The sequence below is a fragment of the Scomber scombrus genome, chromosome 10 (assembly GCF_963691925.1).
Source record: "Scomber scombrus chromosome 10, fScoSco1.1, whole genome shotgun sequence".
In the NCBI taxonomy this organism is placed as follows: Eukaryota; Metazoa; Chordata; class Actinopteri; order Scombriformes; family Scombridae; genus Scomber; species Scomber scombrus.
In genome coordinates this window covers 3117859-3143517 of record NC_084979.1, presented here as the reverse complement: position 1 = coordinate 3143517, position 25659 = coordinate 3117859, and the positions used below count along the sequence as shown (strand labels likewise).

The 25659-nt window shown below is 40.8% G+C and overlaps 1 protein-coding gene across 2 annotated transcripts; it reads left to right on the top strand.

Annotated features, from left to right (window-relative positions):
- Positions 1 to 822: 822 nt before the first annotated feature.
- LOC133988244 (tumor necrosis factor receptor superfamily member 14-like) lies at positions 823 to 15568 on the top strand. Of its 2 annotated transcripts, XM_062427819.1 has the most exons (11): positions 823 to 971; positions 2204 to 2225; positions 2812 to 3010; positions 3515 to 3633; positions 3948 to 4041; positions 4325 to 4450; positions 5528 to 5692; positions 14781 to 14868; positions 14965 to 15155; positions 15266 to 15300; positions 15463 to 15568. In XM_062427819.1, exons 4-11 carry the CDS (start codon positions 3556 to 3558, stop codon positions 15541 to 15543), a joined length of 858 nt encoding a protein of 285 aa, XP_062283803.1. In that variant the 5' UTR covers positions 823 to 971; positions 2204 to 2225; positions 2812 to 3010; positions 3515 to 3555; the 3' UTR covers positions 15544 to 15568. The 2 variants fall into 2 exon arrangements, with proteins under 2 accessions (XP_062283803.1, XP_062283804.1); XM_062427820.1 differs by lacking the exon at positions 2204 to 2225.
- Positions 15569 to 25659: the final 10091 nt, after the last annotated feature.

Below are 25659 nucleotides of genomic sequence, written 5' to 3'. Positions count from 1 at the left end.
TAGCCAGTAAAAAGTCACGTTACTATCGTGCACTGTTGCTGATTAGTGATGGATTTCATGATTCGTTGTCGAGATTCAGTTCCCGTCGGTCAGTTCAGCTGGAAGAATCGGTTCATATAGTTCGTTCATTAGTTCGTTCAGTCGTATTTCCGGTACAACGTTGTTTAACAGTGAATCATAATGCACGGTTCTCAGCTCCTCGTTCTCAAACGATCGTGCTAACGGTCAACACAACACAGTAGTTCAAAGTAAATACATAGCTGCAACTTCATGATTATGTACAATACAACAGTGGCTAATGTGTTTACACCTTCACATTAAATGTACATGTATTGAAGGTAAATAGAGAGTAGACTCCGGCTAAATCAGCTAATTTATTGTCTTCATTTTTTGTTCACTTTTAGCAAGGGCTACTAAATAAAGAAATAAAGACCCAATATGCTGACAAACATGTTTAAAAGCTTGGCAGATATATTGTAACGAACTGGGCCACGTTACTGTTATGTGTGTTATTAAAAAAGAGAGATTATGCCCAGATACTTAAGTCTGTTCATATCTCTCCTGTCGGTCTCGTTCAGTCAGTCGCTCCGTTCAATCATCTCAGTCGGTCTCGTTCAGTCAGTGATTCGCTCTCAAGATGCGTTCAAAGACACTCAGGAAAGCTAGCATTTAGCTTAACATTCGCTAACACCCCGAAATAGTGTGCTTCAACAGAACAGTATCCTTCCTGAGTGTCTGTGAACGCAACTTGAGAGCGAGTGACTCAACAGACAACCTACGATTGACTGGCTTTCTCAGTCCCTCTTCACCACTCTGATAACTTAACAGTGAACATAGCGAACGAAAGAACGAGAGAGAAGTGAAACGGGGAATCAGGTCAGTTTGTTCGTTTTAAAGAGTCGTTCGTTTGAACTGATTCATTCGCGAACGGGCCATCTCTATTGCTGATAAAGAGGAGACTACGCCACAGAGTAAGTAGACACCTTAATAACGTCTTTTGATAAGTTACCTTCATGACTCGACATTAATGTATGAACTATTAACCACATATAATTAGTGTCGTGAAGTGTCGCGGAAATTTAAAGATAAATTCAGAAGGTTCAACTCAAGTCTCTTATCTTATAACTCCTAGCTTAAACCGAAAGTTAAGCCATAGCCACTTTCGCTCTCCTTCTTGTTCATGTTGTTGTTCTTCTTCCTCTTGTTTCCTTTTATGTTTATTGGTAAAATGTATCGGTGCATTACCGCCACCAACTGGTATGGAATCAGAATATAATAGTATTTACAATGATTTAAAAATCCTCATATCTCTTCAATCAAACGAGTTACTCTGAGATAATAAAGTACAGTTAAATAACATTCACTTATTGAGCTCTGTTTTAAAATATCTATTAAATCATATTGTGCTTTTTTTCTTTTCTTTCTGAGCTTTTGAATCATATCTTCTTTCTTCCTCACACTTCTTTCTCTTATCCAGTATTCACATCTGCCTGTGTCATGCTTTCCTGATATGACTAGTCTATTTAATCCTGTTTGTCCAAATCTGAGTCATCTCTCCTGTTCCTTCCTCCACTTTTGAACTTCATCCTCTTCTCTTCCTTCCTTTGCTTCTTTCAGTCTTTGCTTAATGATGCCATAGATTTCTGTTTTGTTTATGTAACTATTAGATCAACTTTAGCTGCCATTTCATTTCCTTTAACACAATAATAATATCACTGTCACACCTATCATTTGAATTGTGTACAGTGTTTGTTGTACTTGTAACAAAATGTATGCTGTGCTGTAAACTACTTAATGTTGAGCTTGAATCTGATCCAATGATTCCTTCTATGGTCATGTGACTTTAATGCTAACAGCATTTCTCCTGTGTGAACTGAAACTTCTTCACTGATCCTTGACCCTGCTATAATATGAAACTCTGACACAGTAAATGCTTCTTACTTTATTAACTGAACTCTTTGATGCATCTGTGTAGATCTGGAAATAACTGTGGTATCCGTCAATGTATTCCTGTATGTTATGTAAATGATGATAATGAATGAATAAACTCATTTCTCATTCAAGTACTAAACTTAATTTCTTTCATTTCTTATAACATTTTCTTTGTCTTATTAATTGAACATTAAAAATCCAATTAATATGACCAATGTTCTATCTTGCAGTATATTTATAATGAATTCCACATTTTCTTCCTCTTTTCCAGATTGCCCCATCTTCCACTCAAGGTAAATCCCTCATCTCATTCTTCTTTTAATAACACACTTCCCCAAGTAGTCCTTTCTTATTCTTACTTGTATGAATCTTCCTATAAAAAGTTCTTAATCCATCTGTATATTTGACTAATTAATAATACTTCTCCCCACAGCATTATATTTGCTGTCTCAAGATGTTATTACTCACTAATCAATAGTCAGTTCTAGATTTGCTCTCACTGTCAGGCTTAAACATGAGTAACCTTTTACACTGAGATTTGAACTTCTTCATACATATGCAGGTATTTGTCAAACAGGTAATATAAAATATAATATAACAGACTGCAGAGAGAAAACACTGCTGCTCTGTCAGTAATAACTGTGCACATTGATTAGTGTCAGCACACAAACTCCATCAAAGGTCACTGCAGCTGTTAAAGCTGCTGATCCAGCTGTGAACAGATGCAGCCGTCATCAGAAATATGATATTGCTTCACTTCATGTGACACTTCAGAGTTCAGAAGATCATGTTTGATATTCGTAGCATTAAATAATGCTGTTAGATAAAATACAACCATCAACATCATTTAAGTTAAAGTTCTGCTTTTTATATTTTCAGAGTGAGCGAAGGAATAAAGACAGAGGAGACAGAAGTGAACGGTCGAAGGAAAACAAGGAGAAAATAAACAACTGATTCAAGAAAGAAGAGAGTGCAACTGATTCTACATTTAAAGAAAAAGGAGAAAGAGAAACACACAGAGGCAGATGGCGTCTGATGGAGACATGAACATATTCAAAGCAGAAGGCAGAAAAAACTGGTACAGTCTGACTTACACCTGTATGTAGATGAATTAATGTTCTAGTAAATATTTAAAAAGGACAATGTTTTATCCAAATGTGAACAAATGCAAATCCTAACAAACAAAAGTCAATGTACAGGATTAAAATCTGCTATAAAAGGACTTAAAGATCTTTTACAGATCAGTACTGACATTACATAACTACTGTATTAACATGATGTTTCCTTAAACTGTTAAAGGATGTTGACCTCAGTAACTTTAAACACAGAACTAAAACTGACAGATGGTTTCAGTTATTAGAGAACACAAAATGCTGATTCATCATTTATCTGACTGATTCATCTATAAATCAAACTGTTAAACTGTCTTAATTTAACTTTTAGTTTGAGTCAATTCATTTTCAGTTCAGGATGATTTGTACTAAGGTGAACTAGAACTTTTAATACAATGAATATGTTTAACTGCTGTCTGTTAACTAAATGTTAATGTACATGTTCTCTTCTTTGTTTCCATTTGAATTAGGATTGTAGGTTTCATCTCATTCTGGATATCACTTACAGTCTATGGAGTTGATGAAAACTGCTAACATGTCATATGAAAAGTCTTGGAGAAGAAAACCTTTGAACACTGTAACGTTTCTGGTAAGAACATTTGTGTCAGAAACAACAATCTTCTTTATTACCATCAGTTTGTACATTACATTACTCATCTTAAAAATGTAGTCTTTTGTTTATGTTTCCCTCACACACACACACACACACACACACACACACACACACATATACAGAAAGACGCTCATTCAGACATAGAAAAATGAATTTTAGTGGGAAAAAGATTAAAGGTTAGAAGTTAAAAGAAAATTGTGCAATTCAAAGTGTTTTGTTGTTTACTGGAGAGGTAATGTTGATGTCTTGAATTACAAAATGTCTAATGTTCATTGTGTCTCTGTTTACAGATAATCATGATGAATGTCTTCAGTGTTCTTAGCCTCACATGTCATCGTGCTGAGTACTTAATTGGGAAAGAATGCTGTCCAAAGTGTCCTCCTGGTAAGATAAAACTAAATGGAATTTTAACTTCTTCAGTTCTTTTTGTTACACTGTTTAGAGATTCAAGTACTTGGAATTATAAATTGGTGAATTATAAAGTACAAGAATCAGAAAGATGGAAAAAACTGACTTGATGGTTTTAATTTGATCTAAGAGAGAGAGAATGTTATTTCACATATAATGCTCAAAGCATTTTAAAAATTGAATTTGATCATCAATCCAATTAATAGACACAATATATCACTCAAAATCAGAAAAAGGATTTGTTTTTTGTTTTTTACAGGAAGTCGAGTTAAAACAGATTGTACAGAGTTCAGAAGTACATCCTGTCTGTTCTGTATTGATGGAAGTTTCATGGATGAACCAACAGGACGTAAACAGTGCTTCCCCTGTACAAACTGTGATTCAGGTAAACTTGTATTTTCTATCATTAGTAACAGATACACATATAGAGGCAGTTCCATAGTCTGATATTAAATATGATCCTTGACTTGAAGACAGAGTTATGTTTCTCTCTATAGTTTAAAGCTCCACAAATCACTGTAGTTTCAACTGATTAAAATGGATATTTACAATAATGTAAGCAGTGCATCAATGGAAAAAATAGTTTTTTTTTAGTGTGATACCCTATCAGGATCTTACATTGGTGAGTTACTAGGTAAACATATGTAGTACAGGGTCATAATAATATTACTGTAGAACCAGCTACTGGAGTGATGTTAAAACTAACCAGGGGAGGATCTTTTAAATGACAAATGGCAACCAATTTCCACCATCTATAAGTCAGACTCATTGCTCATGAGTGTGAATGGTTGTCTGTCTCTATGTGTCAGCTCTGTGATATAATGCTAACATGTGTAGGATGTACTCATCTATCACCCAGTGTCAGCTGCAACCCTTTAAATGAATAAACTGTATAGCTGATGGATGGATGAATAAACTGAAGTGTCCAACACTAAACCCCAAAAGAAGATATGATGTCATGGTTCTGATATTGAGTATATATTGAGCAGAGAAATAACAAAATGTAAACAATGCATGTGAGTGATGCAGCACTTTATAGTCTGGTAGTGTAACTTTGTACTAAATATGGTGATGGAATATCAATTAGAATTATGACTGATTTCCAAACACAATGCCCTAGTGTTTCTATTGGCCTGCTGTGCACATCTACACAGAGAGTGAATACCTGCAGGATTCAGGTGTGAAGTGTTCATACCTTAAGGAAACATATGAAGAACAGCAGCTGCAGCAACATAGAAATGACTGCAGTATTTGGTACAGGGAGGAGTGTGAAGTCTGAATCTGCTTTAAGATTTAAACAACTGGTGAAGATCAGATGATTCTTTAAGATGATTTGTATTAAATGTTGAATTGCCATGAATTTATTAATTTATAAAATTGTGTCACATTTCCTTATGTTGACATCAAAACAGTTCATCATTTTGCTTTTGTATCTTCATGTGTAACCTTGATGTGTTCACAGGTTCTGGTTTGAGGATAAAGACATCATGCACAACATTATCAAATACAGTTTGTGAACCTCTGGATGGATTCTATTGTACAGACTCTGATAAAGACAACAAACACAACTGTATAGCAGCACAGAAACACAAAAGCTGTGAACCAGGACAATATATCAGACTCAAAGGTTGGTTTTCCTAAGTTTGAAATGATAACCTCAAACATGCTTAATGATTGTGTAAGCGCTATCTTTTCCAATAAAAGATGCTCTTGTCTCTCGGTTTTCATGCCTCCATGTCCGACGCGCTCCGTGCGTTGTTAAAGGGTTTTCCGGTTTCATGAAATCCAAACACTCTTCTCTGGTTCCATATATTTATTTTCAAAAAAAAACTTAAGTTGCTTACCGCAGCATGGAGTGACAGACAGGTCAACTTAATTCACTTCCTTCTTTTCCAATTGTTCAAACAAAAAACAAAAACAACACATAGCAGCGGTCTAAAACTGTATGGCTGCGTGCCTAAAACCGAGAGCTCCGCCGGCCCCACTAGCCAACACTAATATACCCAGGTGCTGCAGTCACCTGTCTATAAAGAGGAGGCGGAGGTGAGAAACGGCATCAATTATGCATAGTCATGCCGGCCTCAAAATAACCAGAATTAACAATAATCACAATTTCATACTTCTTACCAATTCAACTAATAATTCAAACCATAATATTTTATGTTCGTATCTCATAATTAATTAGATAAATAATAATAGTAGACCAGAAAAAAATCAAATATTCATCGAAACATAAATCAAGCATTTGGCTCCAACATTCCGGCCCCTAATTGGCATGTAGGAACAAATGTCAATTATCTAAAACAAAAAACGGAGGAGCCAAAGTCCTTTTCTTTTCTTTTTTTTTTTTACAATCAGTACAGTTTCAAACTTTTTTTTTTTCTTTTTTCTTTTTTCAAAAGTCCATTATGAAGTCAGTAGATCCTTGAAGACGATGTACATTGAGTATGTACGAGCAAAAAGTCCAAGGATGTGTGCATGTGTGTGTAAATGAATCATGGGGGGGCTGTGGGGGCATGTGTGTGTGTATTTCAGACTCTCTATGGAGCCTCCAGGATAAGAACAAGTTTGGTGATAGGCCTGCAGAAGGTGCTGGTCTTGGTCTGAACTTGCACTTGTCTTACAAATCCCTTGGAATCCGGTAAGGTTTCTGTGACTTGGCCCATAAGCCAAGAGCTTCTTGGGGCTGTATCGTCAATGATTAGGACGATGTCTCCTTTGTTAAAGTTTTGCGTTTTCCTTGTCCATTTGTGTCTTTGTTGAAGTTCAGGCAAATATTCTTTTACCCATCTCTTCCAGAACATATCTGCCATGTACTGAACTTGACGCCATCTCCTCCTGCCGTAGGAATCATCTGGACTGAAAACTCCAGGCGGTATGGAGGGTTTTGTTTTGAGAAGTAGGAGATGGTTTGGTGTCAAGGGTTCCAAATCCATGGGGTCGTTGGATGCTTTAGTGATTGGTCTATCGTTAATGATAGCTTCTACCTCACAGAGTAAGGTGGCAAGTCCTTCGTCATCCAACGTTTGCTGGTGTAGGAGAGTGCTGAGAATTCGTCTTATAGTACGGATTTGTCTCTCCCAGACTCCTCCATGGTGTGATCCTGCAGGTGGGTTAAACAGCCAAGAGATGCCTTTATTAAGAGCAGCAGTTTGAATCTGAGAATTGTCCAGAGTTTGAACAGCTTCCCGCAGTTCACGCTCTGCTCTGACGAGGTTGGTCCCATTATCCGACCTCATGACTTTGACAGGGCCTCTTCTGGAGACAAATCTCCTGATTGCATTTATGCAGGAATCAGTATTGAGAGTATGTGCAATCTCTATGTGAACTGCCCTGATATTGAGACATGTGAATACAACTCCATATCGCTTGACAGTAGACCTTCCACGCTTTATGTTGAATGGACCAAAGAAGTCTACACCCACGTTGGTAAAAGGTGGTTCATCTGGAGTGACCCTTTCCTTAGGTAAGTCAGCCATGAATTGCTCACCTTTCACAGCACTCATCTTCTTGCAGAGGACGCATTTGGAGATGATTTTTTGTATGGCTGAGATAGCTCCTGGTATCCAGAATTTTTGTCTCAAACGTGATAGAGTATGACTTCTGCCACTATGTCCAATATTCTCATGGATGTGTCTGATAATGAGTTTTGTCACATGGTTGATTTTTGGCAAGATGACAGGGTGTTTGGATTCTGATGGCATAGCAGACTTGCTTAATCTACCACCGACTCTTATCAGTCCATCCTGCAGAATTGGTGACAGCTTATGGATATGGCTGCTTGTTTTCACTGCGTTTCCTTTCTTTAAAGCGGTCATCTCATCTGAAAAGCTTGTTTCCTGGCAGAACTGAATGATTGCAACTTCAGCTTCTTGCAGATCTTGCACAGAGAGAGCTTGTTTGTCCTGTTTGTCCTGTTTGTCCTTTTTATTCCCAGGTAAATCCTTTTTCTTTGTAATTGCCAATTTTAGTGTAGCTTTGACACGAAGAATCCAGGCCACAGCTCTTTTAAGGCGGTGCCAGTCAGAATACCATAAGAGCATCCTATTGACGGTGTTTCCGCTCTCTTCCACAACAGCAACGTTTGATACAAGCACCTTAACCTCTGGATCCTCAGGAGTGAGGGTTAACTCTGAATCTGGTGTATTAGGCCATTCAGATTCGGGTTGCTGAAGAAACTCTGGGCCGGAAATCCAGGTCATAGACTTTAAGAAGCTGGGTACAGAAACACCTCGTGAAGCACAGTCAGCAGAATTCAGGCTGCTGTTCACATACCTCCACTGAGAAACATTGGAAGCAGATCTAATAGTTGCGACTCGATTGGCGACAAAGGTGTTAAATCTAGAAGTCTCATTCCTTATGTATTTTAGCACTGATGTGCTGTCGGTCCAGAAGACTGATGGCACAAGAGGGACTTCAAGCTCTTCTTGTAACATCCGATCCATTCTTACTGCTACAGTAGCTGCTGTGAGCTCCATTCTTGGAATAGTTATAAGCTTTAGAGGAGCCACTCTAGCTTTGCCAATAAGAAAAGCACAGTGAACTTGCTGATACTTATTTGACATCCTCAAGTAGGAGACGGTGCCATAGCCACTCTCACTCGCATCAGCAAAATGATGAAGCTGTGCTGAGTCAAGTTGTCCTAAACCATCAGGTTTGAGGCATCTCCTAACCTTGTAGTCTTCCAGCAGGCTCAAGTTTCTCAACCAGGTAGACCATTTTTGATGGAGACTTTCGGGAATTATCTCATCCCATCCAAGCTTCAAGCAGCAGAGATCCTGCAAGATCTGTTTAGCAGGAAGGATGACCGGAGCCAGCATTCCAAGCGGGTCATAAATGGAACTAACCATAGATAAGATCCCACGCCGGGTAAGTGGCTTGTCTTGGAGCTGGATTTTGAATTTAAAGGAGTCTGTCTCAATGCACCATTGCACACCTAGTGCTCTTTCGACAGGCAAGATGTCTTGGTCAAAATCCAGGTCTCTGACCTCCTTGGCTCGGTCCTCATCGGCTATGGAGAGAATTAACGCTCTGCTATTGCTGATCCACTTGTTCAATCTAAAGCCTCCTCTGGCGCACAAAGCAATTAGGTTTTGAGCAAGGGTAAGTGCTTCATCCTCACTCTCTACAGACTTGAGACAATCGTCTACATAGAAGTTTCTGAGCACTGTAGAGATGGTTTCTGAGTTGAATTCTGCCAAGTTGTCTGTTGCACACTGCCGCAGAGCGAAGTTCGCACAACTTGGAGAAGATGTAGCTCCGAATATGTGTACAACCATTTTGTACTCCTCAAGCTCTTTGCTCCAATCTCCGTCTGGCCACCAGAGAAACCTTAGAAGGTCAGAGTCTTCCTCTGGGACTCTGACCTGATGAAACATCCCCTCTATATCAGCCATGAAGGCAACAGGTTTCTGACGAAGTCTAGTGAGCACACCAACAAGACTATTGGTCAAGTCAGGACCTTGTAGCAGATGGTCATTCAGACAGGTACCCTGATAGCTAGCACCACAATCGAATACCACCCTAAGCTTGTGTTTTTTTGGGTGGTACACTCCGTGGTGTGCTATGTACCAAATCTTCCTGCTCTGGCTTGTCTTAGCTTTCTCTTCCGGCGTTAATTTAACAGCAAAGCCTTTGTCCAGAATGTTAACCATGAACGTCTTGTACTCTTCACAGAACTTATTGTTCTTTACAAACTTCCTCTTCAAATTGAGTGTCCTTTGTTCGGCGACACAGCGATTGTTTGGAAATTCAGTGTCTCCTTTCCTCAATGGCAGTCCAATACTATAATGTCCATTTACCAACTTGATGGACTTGGAGACGCTTTCCATGAACATTCTGTCCTCCTGTGACATTTCAAGGCGCTCTTCATGCCGACGCTCCGGGAAGTCTTGTTCGATTTGCTGCTGCAGCAATTCGTCTAGCTTGACAACAGAAATCCTGTAGGCCATTACAATCTGTTTTCCAGCTTTTGAGACACTGGTCTTTCGAAAAGGACCATTTACAGTCCATCCCAATGCAGTTTTAACAGCATATGGTCCATTTTCCTTGCTGCTTATCACTTTCCATGGCTCCAATGCCTTTGGAACATTGCTGCCAATCAGCAGACCAATATCTGCATCAATTTGAGGGAGGTTAACCTCTTTCAGATATGGCCATTGTTCCAGATCCTTTTCTGTAGGAATATTTTCCTTTTTTACAGGGATTTCCTTCTGCATGTAAGTATCAGGGAGACCAATGTATTCATTGCTGTCTAAGCTACATATCTCCAGATCAGACGCTGTAGCTGTCTTGACAACTTGCTCTTTATTCATTGTGCGTAGCAGTATGTCAGTTGCCCTTCCAGTCAGTTGTAGCTGCCTGAGAAGTGCCTTGGTACAAAAGCAATCAGTGCTGCCTGGATCTAGGAAGGCATACGTTGTGATTGTTTTGTTATTTCTTTTGTTTTTCACTTTCACAGGGACGATAGCCAGGACGGATTCAGATTCACCGGCCCCAGTATCACTCGATCCATGTTCTTTATTCTTTATTTCCACCAGACCACTTGTGATAGACTTTTCTTTGTTGTCTTTGAAGGCTGTTAATGCTTCGCTATTGTTGATATGTAAGGTGGTGGGGTGCTTGAGTAAACACACTTGGCACGTAAGCCTTTGAGAACATCCTTTGCTCATGTGCCCTGCCTCTAGACATCCAAAGCACACCCCTTTCTTTTTCAGGAACTCCAGCTTTTCTTTGTGGGCTTTCTTATTAAGTTGATAGCAGGAGTCAAGTTTGTGAGATCCATTACAAAATAAACAAAGCTTGCCAGGTCTTTTAGTAGCAGATGGACCAAGGAGAACAGTGCCCCCTGCTGTGGGCCCTGTAACTGGTGTCACGCTGGTGACAAAACCACTCTTGCTCCTATTCTCCCTGCTAGATCTTGGCACTGGTTGCACAGAGGAGCTTCCTCTTGTGGTTGGGGTAATGTCCTTTAAACTGCCAAATACTGGGTGCGACAATACTTGAGCCTGATTATCCACAAACCGCACCAGGTCTGCAAATCTAGCTCTTCTTCCACCCTGATCTTGTAGCTCACAAGCTTTGAATCTCCATTTTTCTTTTAGCTTATAAGGAAGCTTTGAGGTAATGGCTTTCATGTTGGCTGGATGATCCAATTCCTCCAAATAGTCTACTGTATTCATAGCGTTGAGGCAGCTATTTAGAAATAGTGAGAAGCACCTTAAAGCTTCCGCATCTTCCACTTTTATAGCTGGCCAGCGAAATGCCCTATCCAGGTAGGCTGTTGCAACTGTGTAGTCATCTCCAAAGTGCTTTTTTAGCAGTCTTTTTGCCTCCACATATCCTCTGCCTGGTGGCATGTACTGGCAGCTGCGTACCAGCTCTTGTGCTTGGCCAGTTGTAAACTGCTCCAAAAAGTGAAGTCTGTCTTTGTGGTTGTCAGTTCGCTCCTCAATTCCATGCTCGAAAGCTCTCATGAAAAATTGGTATTCCAGTGGATGACCTCTGAAAACTGGTATAGTGAGCGAAGGTAACAATGACATATTTTGTTGTTTTACAAGAGCTTCTGTTATCTTGTTTTGTTTTTCCATGATTTCTGACAAATTGTTTATGCTATTGTTTTCTTGTCTAGGCACAGTGTCAGGCATTTCAACTATGGCAGGTGTGTGCTGCTGCTGCTGCTGCTGCACACCAGATCTCCTGTGCGTTTGCATGTCTTGTCTTGGTAAGTACTGCATGTCAGGAGCTCTGCCAGGTTGTAAGGAGTATTCAATGCCAAGAGCTCTGACATGTGGTCCTTGTGTTGTTTTTGGTCTCACCACCTGTGGCTGCTGCACTTGTTCAGGTAAGTATTCATGAGCAAGTGGTGGTTGAACAGCTCCTTTTCTAAGATAAGAATTCATCCCATCAGATCCATCAGATGCTTCAGAGCCCTGTTTTGATCCCATGGTCTCCAGTACATTGATTTTTGCCATTGCTGCTGCAAGCTCTGTTTCCAGTTCCAGTTGTTCTTGCCTTTTTTTTAATTGTTCTTGTTGTGCCTCAAGGTCATGTTTTTTCGTCAGGGCCGCAACCCGCTCCATAATAGCAGCCTTTTCAGCTTCTGCCTTTATGCGAGCATATGATGTTGATGATGTGCTTGATGCACGAGACTTGGACTTGATCTTTGATTTTTGGGAATTTGAAACACTGTCACTAGGTCCGATGTCATCAGAGTTTACAACACTGGGTTGCTTGTCATCTCCAACAATGGAGGGTGAAATTATTTGATGTCCATTTTCAACACTTGTTTGTCTAATTTCACTCAACCATATTTGCACACCCTGTCCAAAAGCAGTACATTTGTCCATGTTTTGATTAAGCCACTGAGTTTGCTTTTCAAGTTCATTTTCAGGCAGAAAACTCTTCAGTGATTTCTGATATTCACATGCTTCCTCACAAAGCCTGTCCATTTCATCCAAGTGACCTCTTACTTTATTTGCATTTTCATTTGATTGCATGAGCTCTTTTATTGTTTCCATTAGTACTTTGGTTTGTTTGCATTTTGAGTTTCTTGCTTTTTGAGTGTTTGCCAAAAACAACTCCAAACCTTTTGCAGTGAATTTAATAACCCTTTTTTCCTTTTCAGGTTCCATCAAATGTTCATATTCCATTCCAGTTTGTGGCTCAACATCACCCTTTTGTGGCTGAGTATCAGAAAGACTCTTAACCATGACATCTTCATCCATTTTCCCTTTGTTCAAACGTCACAAGAAAACACATGAAATCCTCTTATTCCAGGTTTAATCATTAGTGATTTGTTTGATTACCACAAGTGTTTGTTTGAGTGCACACTCCATTTAAGTTGTAACATTATAACATTCAATGATGTATTGCCGGATCGTTCCCATTTTGAATGACGTCATGCTGCGTAGGCGTGTCCACACACTTCATTCATTCAATTTCCAGTTGACAGGTAGCGTAGTAAAAGCAGATAAACATTTGCTGATGCTCCGTGCACATAAATGTATTCCGCAATTGCAAATCGGAGATGAACCTTTATGTGTCCCGCTTGACTGCACTACAAGCTGCTGACGTTCCACATGCAGTTGAGTTTTAGACGAATGTAAGCGCTATCTTTTCCAATAAAAGATGCTCTTGTCTCTCGGTTTTCATGCCTCCATGTCCGACGCGCTCCGTGCGTTGTTAAAGGGTTTTCCAGTTTCATGAAATCCAAACACTCTTCTCTGGTTCCATATATTTATTTTCAAAAAAAAACTTAAGTTGCTTACCGCAGCATGGAGTGACAGACAGGTCAACTTAATTCACTTCCTTCTTTTCCAATTGTTCAAACAAAAAACAAAAACAACACATAGCAGCGGTCTAAAACTGTATGGCTGCGTGCCTAAAACCGAGAGCTCCGCCGGCCCCACTAGCCAACACTAATATACCCAGGTGCTGCAGTCACCTGTCTATAAAGAGGAGGCGGAGGTGAGAAACGGCATCAATTATGCATAGTCATGCCGGCCTCAAAATAACCAGAATTAACAATAATCACAATTTCATACTTCTTACCAATTCAACTAATAATTCAAACCATAATATTTTATGTTCGTATCTCATAATTAATTAGATAAATAATAATAGTAGACCAGAAAAAAATCAAATATTCATCGAAAAATAAATCAAGCATTTGGCTCCAACAGATTGTGTGAGGGTATAAGATATTTTAAGGTTAAGTGACCGAGAAGCATAAGAAAACACCAACAAGTTCACTTTAAGTTACAAACACATTTATTACTAATACTACATCTACAAGTACTAAACATTATAACATTTTACAAACAAGACACGAGAGAAAGAAAACTGATACACAAAACTGTGACTAGTGAATGATTTGAATGCATGATGCAGAGTTATCTATAGTGTAGTTGGTATGAGAGAGCTGATAAACACATGAGATGTTACCTGAGAAGCAGTGAGTCAAATCAACACCATGACAGTTTAGTTCTGAATTAACAACTGAAGATACAAATGATGAAAGCAGCAGAGTTTAAGTAAGCTGATGAAGGTTTTGTAGGAATACTTGTTTGCTCACTGGGGTGACTGACTGAGATCTGAGTTTGATATACTGGGATAAGAAGCTGGAATCTTGTAATGATGAGCGAGTCAGTCGGCCCTGATTTGAAGAGTTCCCATTGGAAGAGAACTTCAGTTTTATGCTTTCTTAGTCTTAATCCTTAACTCAATTTTTTTAATGTTTGACCTCATGTTGTTCAGAATCACATCTTCAGACTAGTAGAATCTCAAAGCCAGCAACCAGAAACCTGGATCTCATAAAAGTTTTAAAGTTTCAGTGTGCCCGCCTGAAGGTGTATCCTGACCTATCACATGTGTTGCACAGTTTGGGGGGCAGAGTCAGTCCTTTCCTGTCCATGGACAGACAGGTTTAACGCCTGAATATGATGACTCATTAATCAAAGTATTGCAACTATTGTGTGATTCCCAATTTGACATTTTTGATAGTAGCTTTAGCTTTCTGAGAGTGAAACAAGTAGAATGATGTGTGTTATGTTGATGACTTACACGTTGTCTAATGCTCTTATGCTGCTTTGTCCAGTGATCAGTTCTTGTTACTGTTCTTTAATGATGCTCGTCAAAGAATTGAAATCTAAACAGTCAACAGTTTGTTGAAAGTGTTTTTTTAGATCCACTTCATATCTGTTGTATTTGTGCAGGAACGGCCTTCACAGACACTGAGTGCACTGACTGCAGTAGTGACACATTTTCAGATGGGACATCTACATCTTGTCAGTCACATACAAAGTAAGTGAAACAACAGATAGTCAAAGTTATTACAACTGCAGTAAATGTAATATATCTCTAACTGTTCCTGTGATGTGTTTCCCTCCATTATTCCAGATGTGATTCACCAAATCTTCAGCTGATAAAAGCAGGAACTGCTTCAACTGATGCAGAATGTGGAGAAAAAAGTTCAAACACAGCAGTAATTTTGGGCCCTGTCATTGGGGCAGTTGGATTAGTCACACTTGTAATTGCACTTGGGATATTTCGATTTTGGTATAAAAATAAAAAAAGTTCTCAAAACTCAGGTAAGATTTGTATGAATTAAATAATCATCATAGTTCTGTAAGATGATCATAGTTTTTGTCACATCATAATGTTATTAAGATGATTTCTCATTGATATTGTTTTAATATAGAAGAAAGAAGAAATGATGAAGATGCTGCCAAAAGGGTATGTTCAGAATCACAAACAGGTTTATTGTCATGTATGTTTGTCCATAAAATGAATTTGCAGACAATCAAAACATTGTATTTTTTTTTTTTTTTTAACAATGAATACAGTTTATCATTTTGTATGTACTCTAACTGAGGTCACTCATATTTCATTTAAAAGGAACCTCTGAGAGAACAGGGCCTATCATCAGTGAGAACAGTTCCAGGTAAGACAGTGATGTATTCTTTGAAACATTCCTGACTTACACTCTGTGATGTCTTTACAAGTCTGCACGATGATTCTGCTTTAGATAAATGTATTTCTATCCCCAGGTTGAAATCAGTCAGCCATGATGTTCACCTGACAGCACTGTCCTCCAATGAGTCAGGTAACAGACCTAGTAGGAGGAATGGTAAATGTATATGTATGTATATAGTGTTTTTCTAGTGTTTTCTAAAGTGGTTTCACACTACATGTCTCATTCACCCATTAACACACTGATGGCAGGAGCTACCACATAGGGTAGGGTAATCAGGAGGGAGATTGGGGTTAAGTATCTTGCCCAAGGACACATCGACATGTGGACTGGAGGAGCTGTGAATTGAACAGCCACTCTGGACGACAGCTTGATCTCCTGAGCCACAGCCCCTGGAGGACATGCATGCAGACATGAGGAGGATAAAGCGGGACTGGCTGCAATCACTGAGTCAAAGTACTCCAAATGGACTTCAACTCCCATCATGCTCTGCTCAACTTCGTGCCTAAGCTGTTCACAGAGCTGCGAGGAAGAGATCACTGTACATACATTACCGGAAACCAAGTCACACAATTTTTTTTTGTTACACCGAGCACATTACAGGATCTTAAGACAACATCTACTGTACATCAATAGATCATCTTCATTTATTGTTGTTCAGTATTCTGACTGTGGGGAAGAACGCTTCTCCTCATCCTCTCTGTCTTTACTGTCAGGCTGCAGAAGATCTTCCTCATCTCAGCAGCCTGAAATGATCATTTCTATGAAATAAATTATAAAGATAGTAATTAATGAACTAATAAAGAAAATTAATAAAATACATTTGATGACTTCATGTTTCAATTCATTTTTTTCATTTGTGTATACATTGAATTATATATAATTCAATAATTCAGTATACACAGCAAAACAATTTACAGTTGGGGAAATAAGTATTGAACGTGTCAACATTTTTTTAAAGTAAATATATTTCAAGTGAGGCTATACACATGAAATGTTCACAAGACTTTGGCGTTAACTCAAGGAATCCATGAAGAAATCAAAACAAAAAAGTCCATAAATAATATTGTGTAATAAAGTGGAATGTATGACTCGGGGAAAAAAGCCACTAATAAAAAGCAGTACAAAGGCAAGGAACCAGCTGAAATCCAAACGTAGTTAGAAAGTAATTCTACCTCCGACCTGTGCACATTAATATCAGGTGGGTTACTACATATTGATGATCTATAAAAAGGTTTTTTGTCACCAAGGTGTCCCACAAGAAGCATCTCATGATGGGTAAAAGCAAATGATTGTATTGTGCTGAAAACACAACAAGACAGTCTTAGCATTGGTATCATCTCCCATTCACTATGACTAAGCCAACTTTCTTCAACAAAATATTACAGCCCCAGTCACTAACATAACGACACCGCTCGTGTGGTAGTTAAGAATTTTAAAATAATTTGATTTTCCAGAAACATAATTTGATTCCTTTTCAGCGTTATGCATTGTGTTCGACTTTCTTAACACATTATTTCATTGTTATTTCATTGTGTGTGTTCTTTGTCTGGGTTGATTATGCGTCGATCTATTGGTAATGCCTCAGGGCTTCAGTAGGGGGAATCGCGCTACTCTTCCTCATTCAATACAGACGAGTGAAGGCAAGAGCAGAGTGTGTGTTTATTCATCCCTCTTCCCTCACTATTTTCCCTGTTTAAGGTAATTACCGTACACAAAGCACTATAAATTTAGTGACAAACGTTGTTAATAATTGTTATTTTGTCATGGTTGTTCATTGTGAGAGAAAGAGGTGAATTTTGTACTTTTATGTTGTCAAAGAGTTTCTGGCTAACTTCGTCACCGTGTAAGCTAGCTACTGTTACTGTCTCGCTTTAGCGCCTGACTGTTGTTCCGCCATTTTCTATATTTGAGTTTGTCACCGAGGTATTTTCTGTAAGATGCTTAAAAATGGTATTTTATTACTGTAACAAGTCAGTTTATGTGTTAGCTAAAATACATAAGTTAAAAAGGTAAATGTATTTCATGTAAGTTGCAGTCTATGCTGGTTAAAATATAATTTACATTATTTAGAAAACCATAGAGGATAACTTAGTCATGGAAACTGTGGTCCTGAGACTGAGTGTATTCATACTGGGAAAATGTGTGAATTTGGTTGTACTGTATATAATTAAGATTCAATACAGACGAGTGAAGGCAAGAGCAGAGTGTGTGTTTATTCATCCCTCTTCCCTCACTATTTTCCCTGTTTAAGGGCACAACATTTGGAGGCACCGCTGGGATGTTCGGCTTTAGGACCATCCCTAACCTGTAAGAGAATCCTCTTGTCGATCATCCCTCCAAACTACCCAGGCATCAGAAAGGAGCTCAGCAAAGCAGTGGAGGTGGTTTTTCAGACAAAAATTGGTGGTTTGCATCCTGAAGTGAGCAAGGTGACCACTAGGGAGCAGCGAAAACCAATTAAGCCAAATAAACCCTCATTTGACTGCCTATGCCAACTCCTCTGATACAATGGAATCTGAATTAGAGAAGCTGCAGCTGGAGATTAAAGGAGCACTGTATAAACTGACTGTAGAGCAGCTGATTAAAGTATGTGATGCACTTCAAATCTCAGGACCAGGAAAAGAGCATGTGACTGGTAAGACACGCAGTCAGTTAATCTCACGTGTCATAAGGTACCTCGAACGGGAAGAATCGGCCAGCCTAGAGGATGAAGGTATGTCCGATCTCCTTAATGCTCAAGATGTCATAGACAAAATACAAATGGACAAAGGACAGAGTGCAAGTGAACTTCAAAATCAAATTGAGGAACAGGAAAGCCTCCAGAAGGAGGTAGAGGCATTAAGGCTGTCATTAAGTGAAAAAGAGAGTGCAATGCATGACCTGATGAAAAATAGCATGAATCTCCCTCTAAGTTCTAGCACCCCAATAAAAAACATGGCTCCAGCACTGCCAAATGGCTCTATTACCCCTTTTCCACTGAGCTGGAGCTAGAGCTTGCTGGGAGCTGGTGCTACAGCGAGTGCTCAGTTGGTGTTAACCCGAGCAACTCTTACGAACCTGTTGTGTTTCTACCGGCAAGGAGCTGGCAAGGAGCCACGCGATTACGTCACTGTATAACGTAGCCAGCGTGCGCCTTTGAAGCACTTCCATGATTCACCAGTGAGAGGCAGCAACATGCCGCAAGGCATCTAGCCCGCCGGAAACGAAGAAGAAGAAGAAAACAAAGAAGGAGAAGAAGAAAACAAAAGACAACAAAGAAGGAGGAGAAGACGACGAAGATGGAGGAAATTGCGGCCGCGATGCAAGTGCTGTTCATGTGTTTGCAAGCCTACATAGAAATACAGGAACGGTGTCGCGCCAAAAAGTGATCGTCTGCCAGAATCTGATTTCTGGCCGTGGGAGCACGCACAGCAGTCCGTTGAGCGGTAGCGCTAAAACGGTCATAATATGCATTTACATACAACTGTACGTCCGCAATTATAAATTAGACTATAATGAATGTGATTTATGGGTGTGTGCTCAGTAAAGAAATGATCACTTTTGCAATGATCCTCGTGACTCTGCGTTGTTTTTTATCTGATCTGGGCCCTACGTAGTATTTGATTCCCATGTTGGAATGTGTTTTATATCTAATATTATTGTTTATGCCTACTATTTGGAGACAAGACTATAAAAGACATGATTTATGGGAGGGTTACATACGCCAATAAAATAACGAACAGTTTTCACCTGCCAAAAATTGATTAAAGGCCAAATACAGTTACTGAAAGCTGACTTCTGCCTAAATATGATTTGATCTCATTCATAAGCTTCATAATATAAACACTAGAGCTCACAGGACAGTTTGGAACTCTTTTAAAGGACCATTATAACACAAAATAAGGCATTTTCACCTGCCAAAAATTGATTGGAGGCCAAATACAGTTACTGAAAGGTTATTTCTGCCTAAATATGAATTTATCTCATTCTTGAGTCCTGCTCACATAACCACGCCCCCAGTCCGCTGACGTAATCGGGTCTTGCTTTAGACCAGCAAAGACTTGGTGCTCGCTCTGGCTCCCGTTCTGAGGCTCGGGCCTGGAGCTTTGGCGGTAGAAAAGCAAAGAGCAGGTGCTTAGTCAAGCTCTAGCTCCCAGCAAGCTCTAGCTCCAGCTCAGTGGAAAAGGGGTATATGTGGCACAAAGATTTTAAGATATCAGGCCAAATAGGGGAGCCCGGACAAAAACATAGACTCACCTTTTCTAGTCTGGCTAGGAAAATTGAAAGTGGGCTCAGCAAAGGCTACCCAGAGTCAGAGGTCACTGATGCTGTAATCCGTGCCATCACACCAGGCCTGCAGTTAAGGAGTTACCTTGAAGGAAAAGAAAAACTCACGTTGCCTGCCCTGAGGAGAATCCTCAGATCCCATTACCAGGAAAGAAGTGCCACAGAGTTATATAAACAACTCACCTCTGAGGTCGAGAGTAGTAAAGAGACACCCCAAAATTTCCTGATAAGGGCAATGGATCTGAGACAGAAAATTCTGTTCGCTTCTCAGGAAGTTGAATGAAGTCTCAAATACGACCCAGCACTAGTCCAGAGTCTCTTCATGCATACTGTCCTGACTGGTCTGCAGAATGACAATATTAAAAGTGACCTGCAGCCTTACCTCCTGCAAACAAGTACATCAGATGAGCTGCTGCTGGAGAAAGTGAACGTTGCATGTGCATATGAAAAGGAGAGACAAGACAAAAAGAAACATTCAGCTCCATCACGAGTAACTCATGTAAACACAGTCCAGTCCAGTGAATCCCCAGTGGAAAAGAAAAACAACACCCAACAAAGTACAGCCATTCTACCCCCCGATCTCCTCTCAGAAATTAAAGAAATACGTTCTGACATGGTGCTACTGAAAGACCTGAGAGCTGAGGTTTCCCAAATTAGAGAAACCATTCAAAAGTCAGCACCTGCAACCCCACAACCCTCCTCATTTCAGGCTGAACAAAATTGTATGCAGTTTTACCACCAGCAGTCACCAGCAACGGTACAGGAGTACCAACCAGCACTTGGACCTGGACATGTGAGGGAAACAGCACAGTTCCAGCAAAGATTTGCACCACAGCAATATTACTCAGCACCACGCCCACGCCCTAGGTGTTTTGCTTGTATCCAGTCAGGTGAGGAATACTGTCAGCACTGCTTTAGGTGCGGAAGTAGTGAGCATTTTCGTGCAGGATGTAAGGCACAGAGACTGATAAAACCAGCTAGAGAGAGCCCTTTAAACTAAGAGGGGTTGCTCCCACGGGACATGGGGCAACCTGCAATACAGATAAGTCCCACGGTTGTGCTAGCTGTGGAAAAGAGAAAGAAAATAAGGAACTAAATTGTTGTTCTGTTTGTAAAACAACACTGTACTGTTCAAAATAATGCCAAGAGACCCACTGGCAGGCTCACAAAAGACACTGTAAGCCATACACATGTTCAGGCATTAAGAAACAGGAAACACAGACATATAAGTCCAAGTGTAAAAAAATTAGCGACCCAGTTAAAACACCTACTGTAAGGGAGTTGGTAGGAAAGAAATGTGTTATCAGGTGTTTTCTGCACAAACAGAGAATCCAGGCACTTTGGGACACAGGCTCGCAAATTTGTGCTATAGATGAGGTCTGGAAAGAGAGCCACTTACCTGATGTAAAACTAAGAGATGTAGCACAGTTAGTTGACCCACTTGACCCGTTGCACATTGAAGCAGCCAATGGAACGGAAATGCCGTACATTGGTTGGCTTGAGGTGAGCTTTAAACTTACTGCTAATGATAAAGAGTTACTGATACCCATGTTAGTGCTAAAAGGTAATCAACAACCTTGTCCCATCATTGGCTTTAACGTCATTGAGTACCTAGTGGTGAACAGTGTGCTGGATCGGACAAAGCACAGGGACAAAGAAAAGCTCTTGAAAACAGTAAGGATAGCTTTCCCTCAACTCAGGAAGGATAGAGCCAAAGCCTTTATTAAGGCAGTGAGCGTAGGGCAGCCATGTGAGCACAATGTGAGAACAGCAAATGAGAGAGTCAGTGTGCCTAAACGCAGCGCCCTCAAGATTGAATTTCGGGTGCAGGCTCCCCCCTTCAAGGAGGATAAGACTCTTATTTTTGAGCCTCATGAGAACCCACAGTGGCCTGAAGGACTTGAGTGTTGCGACACTCTTGTATAAGTGAAGGCAGGCATGACCCCAAAAATCATTGTCAGTGTACAAAATCATACCGGCCATGACATCGCATTGTCAGGAAGGACTGTTATTGGAACAGTGCAGTCTGTTAGATCAGTTTATCCTGCCAACATATTCAAGTCAGACCGCCTACCTACTGCCTCAGTCCACAAAGTCCAGGCTAAGAGTTCCAGTCAGGACACACCCACCGATGAGCAATGGGATCCTCCTGTTGACCTGACACACGTGACTGAACACCAAAGACAAGTTGTAAGGCAGATGTTAAGAGAAGAATCACAGTCATTCTCTAGGTCTGATGATGACATAGGCTGTGTGGAAAATCTGCAGATGAACATTTCACTAAAAGATAATGAACCAGTGTCACGGACATATCTGTCTGTCCCAAAGCCCTTGTACCAGGAGACGAAAGACTACTTACAGGATCTGATAGCGCAGGGGTGGGTGGAAAAATCCACTTCGTCCTATTCCTCCCCAGTAGTCTGTGTGAGAAAAAAAGATGGTACTCTGCGCTTATGTATCGACTACAGGGAGCTCAACAAGAAAACTCACCCAGATCGCCACCCCATCCCCAGAGTACAGGACATTATGGACAATCTTGGTGGAAACACCCTGTTTTCACTGCTGGACCAGGGTAAGGCATATCACCAGGGGTTCATGGGCAAGGACAGTAAACATTTAACAGCCTTCGTGACCCCGGGGGCCTATATGAATGGGCCCGAATCCCATTTGGACTCATGAACGCGCCTGCAGCATTCCAGCGCTGCATGGAAGAGTGCTTAGAGGGATTAAGGGATAAAATATGTGTGCCTTATCTGGACGATGTCCTAGTGTTTAGCAGGACATTTGAGGATCATGTTAACGATGTCAGGAAGGTCCTGCGACGGCTGAGGGAGCATGGAATAAAACTAAAACCCAGGAAGTGTGACCTCTTTAAAGCTGAAGTACGGTACCTTGGCAGGATTGTGTCTGCAGAGGGAAACAGGATAGACCCCGCCGACACTGCTGCAGTGATAGCTCTGAAAAACAAACAGCCAGGTACTGTTGGTGAGTTAAGAGCAGTGTTGGGACTGTTGAGTTATTACAGACAGTATATCAAGAATTTCTCAAGGATCGCCAGCCCTCTGTATGACCTGCTTAAAGGACCTGTGGAAACTGAAACCCTGCAAAACAAAAGGAGAAAATGGCAAACAAAACAAAACAGTAGAGTTCCATCGAGTACACCTATTCAGTGGACCGACATGCATCAGTCAGTATTAGAGCAGTTGATAGACTGTCTAGCTCAGCCTCCTGTTCTAGGCTTCCCAGAATTCTCGCAGCCATTTATTCTCCATACTGATGCGTCAAACCAGGGACTAGGTGCAGTATTGTACCAAAAGCAGAATGGAAAACTCCGTGTGATCGCTTATGGCTCTCGTACTTTGACTGTAGCTGAGAAGAATTATCATTTGCATTCAGGCAAGTTAGAGTTTCTAGCCCTCAAGTGGGCGATCACAGAAAAGTTTCGTGATTACCTCTACTATGCGCCATTCTTCACAGTCTATAGCGACAATAATCCACTTACCTATGTACTGTCTACTGCCAAATTGAATGCAACAGGGTGCCGATGGGTAGCGGAATTGGCAGATTTCCATTTCATGATCAAATATCGCCCTGGTAAGGAAAATATTGACGCAGATAGTCTGTCTAGGATGCCTATAGATATGGAGATGTTCATGAAAGGGTGCTCAGAGGAAATGTCATACGATGTGATTGGAGCAACTTCACAGGCAGTGGAAAATCAGGATGAATCCAGTGTGTCTTGGTCCATGGGTATCTCAGCCAAGTGTGCAACCATAACTACAGACACACCCATCATTCACCTGACAACAGGACAGATCAAACAGGATCAGAGGAGTGATCCGACTATTGGACCTATGATTCAGTGTAAACTATCAGAGCAAAAGCCATCAGGTCCACAACTGAAACAACTTAGCTCACAGATCATTTGTCTTCTGAGAGAATGGGACAAATTAGAGATTAGTGAGACTGGAGTCTTGTACAGAAAAACAGCTAGCAGAAAACAGCTGGTCCTACCAGAAAAACACAAAAGTACAGTGTTGAGGGAACTCCACGATAAAATGGGCCATCAAGGTGTGGATAGGACGACGTCACTGATACGGGACCGGTTTTACTGGCCCTATATGCAACGGGAGATAGAGGATTATGTCATGAGAAGATGTGTGTGTCTTAAACACAAGAAGCCGTGCCGTGAGACAAGAGCACCACTGACTAACATTGTCACGACTCACCCGTTTGAGCTTGTCTCTGTGGATTTTCTCCACCTTGACAGGTGAAAGGGTGGTTATGAATATATTCTCGTCATCATTGACCATTTTACACGCTTCGCCCAGGCGTACGCCACGACTTCCAAATCAGGCAAAACAGCTGCAGAGAAAATCTTTAATGACTATGCTCTAAGATTTGGCTTCCCAAGCAGAATACACCATGATCAGGGTGGTGAATTTGAAAATCAGCTGTTTGCGCAACTGAAAAACTACTGTGGAGTTGCTGGGTCGAGAACTACTCCCTACCACCCCCAAGGGAATGGACAGGTAGAGCGGTTTAATCGAACACTGCTCCAAATGTTAAAGACACTCACAGAAAGACAAAAAACCAACTGGAAAGACTCACTGAACAAACTGACCTATGCATACAATTGTACTCGTAGTGAAGTGACTGGTTTCTCTCCCTTTTACTTGTTACATGGGCGCTCTCCACGCTTGCCAGTTGATATGTTGTTCAACTTGACCCCAGAACAAGGTGACAGTAATCATCATCACTACATGGAAAAGTGGAAACAGGGCATGGAAGAAGCATACCAGATCACAAGAGAGAATGCTCACAAAGCGGCCACGAGGAGCAAAAGGCATTATGACAGTAAGGTGAAAAGCTCAGTATTACAGCCCGGTGATCGTGTTTTAATCAGGAATATGACACCTCGTGGTGGTCCGGGCAAGCTGAGAAACCACTGGGAGGATGCGGTCCATACAGTTGTCCGTCAAGTCAGTGAAAACATCCCTGTCTACGAACTCAGACCTGAGAAGGAAAAAGGACGATCAAGGATATTACACCGCAATCTTCTCCTACCGTGTGACCATCTGCCACTCGAAACGCCTGTCCAGCCACGAGCAAAGAAAAGAACTGTAGAGACAACTGAGGAAGTGGAGCAGTCAGAGGAAGAAGAGGACGATGAATACTATCCAGTGCCATTTCAGCCATGTCAACCTCAGACATTGAATCCTGAGAGGACGGATAAACCTGCTGAACAAATACAGTTGGAGGAAAATGCGTCACCTGAGTCAGAAATAGAACATGGAGTGATAAACCAACCTGAGCACTTACCAGACCAAGAGGACAGTTATGTTGAGCACCCACCTGTGGAGGAGGCTGTCCATTCACCTGTCCCAAGCGAGCACAGGACCATTGAGCAGAGGTCCCAGCGGCCTAGACGACAGCACAGGCGACCTAAGGTTTTCACATATGATCGACTTGGCTCACCAGCTTGCTACAATCTGAGAGCACTACCACATCATACAAACCTTAAGGTGCCATGGACACACATTGTGCAGCCATACTACTACCAGCAACTCTATGGACATGGGCGGTAGAAACATTGTGATCACACACACCACAGATCACTAAACTGAGTAAATGAATAAACATTACACTCTAGACAAAGCAAATGGACTGTCCAACATAGGATTTACATTCAAAGGGACTGTTGAACAATTGGTACACATATAGACTGTGATAACAGCTCACCACACACATCTAAAGTACATCACATGATTGCAGTCAATCATATCACTCTCATGGACCTTTATCAAAGGAGAGTGTAGTTGCTTTGGACATGCTGCAATAGCAGGACTCTG

What these genes read in the sequence shown, in the direction of transcription:
- LOC133988244 (XM_062427820.1), top strand. Translation starts at nt 3,556, where the DNA reads ATGGAGTTGATGAAAACTGCTAACATGTCATATGAAAAGTCTTGGAGA. An exon ending in CTGTACAAACTGTGATTCAG is followed by an intron (nt 4,451 to 5,527) that starts GTAAACTTGTAT and finishes ATGTGTTCACAG; the next exon opens with GTTCTGGTTTGAGGATAAAG. An exon ending in AAAAAGTTCTCAAAACTCAG is followed by an intron (nt 15,156 to 15,265) that starts GTAAGATTTGTA and finishes GTTTTAATATAG; the next exon opens with AAGAAAGAAGAAATGATGAA.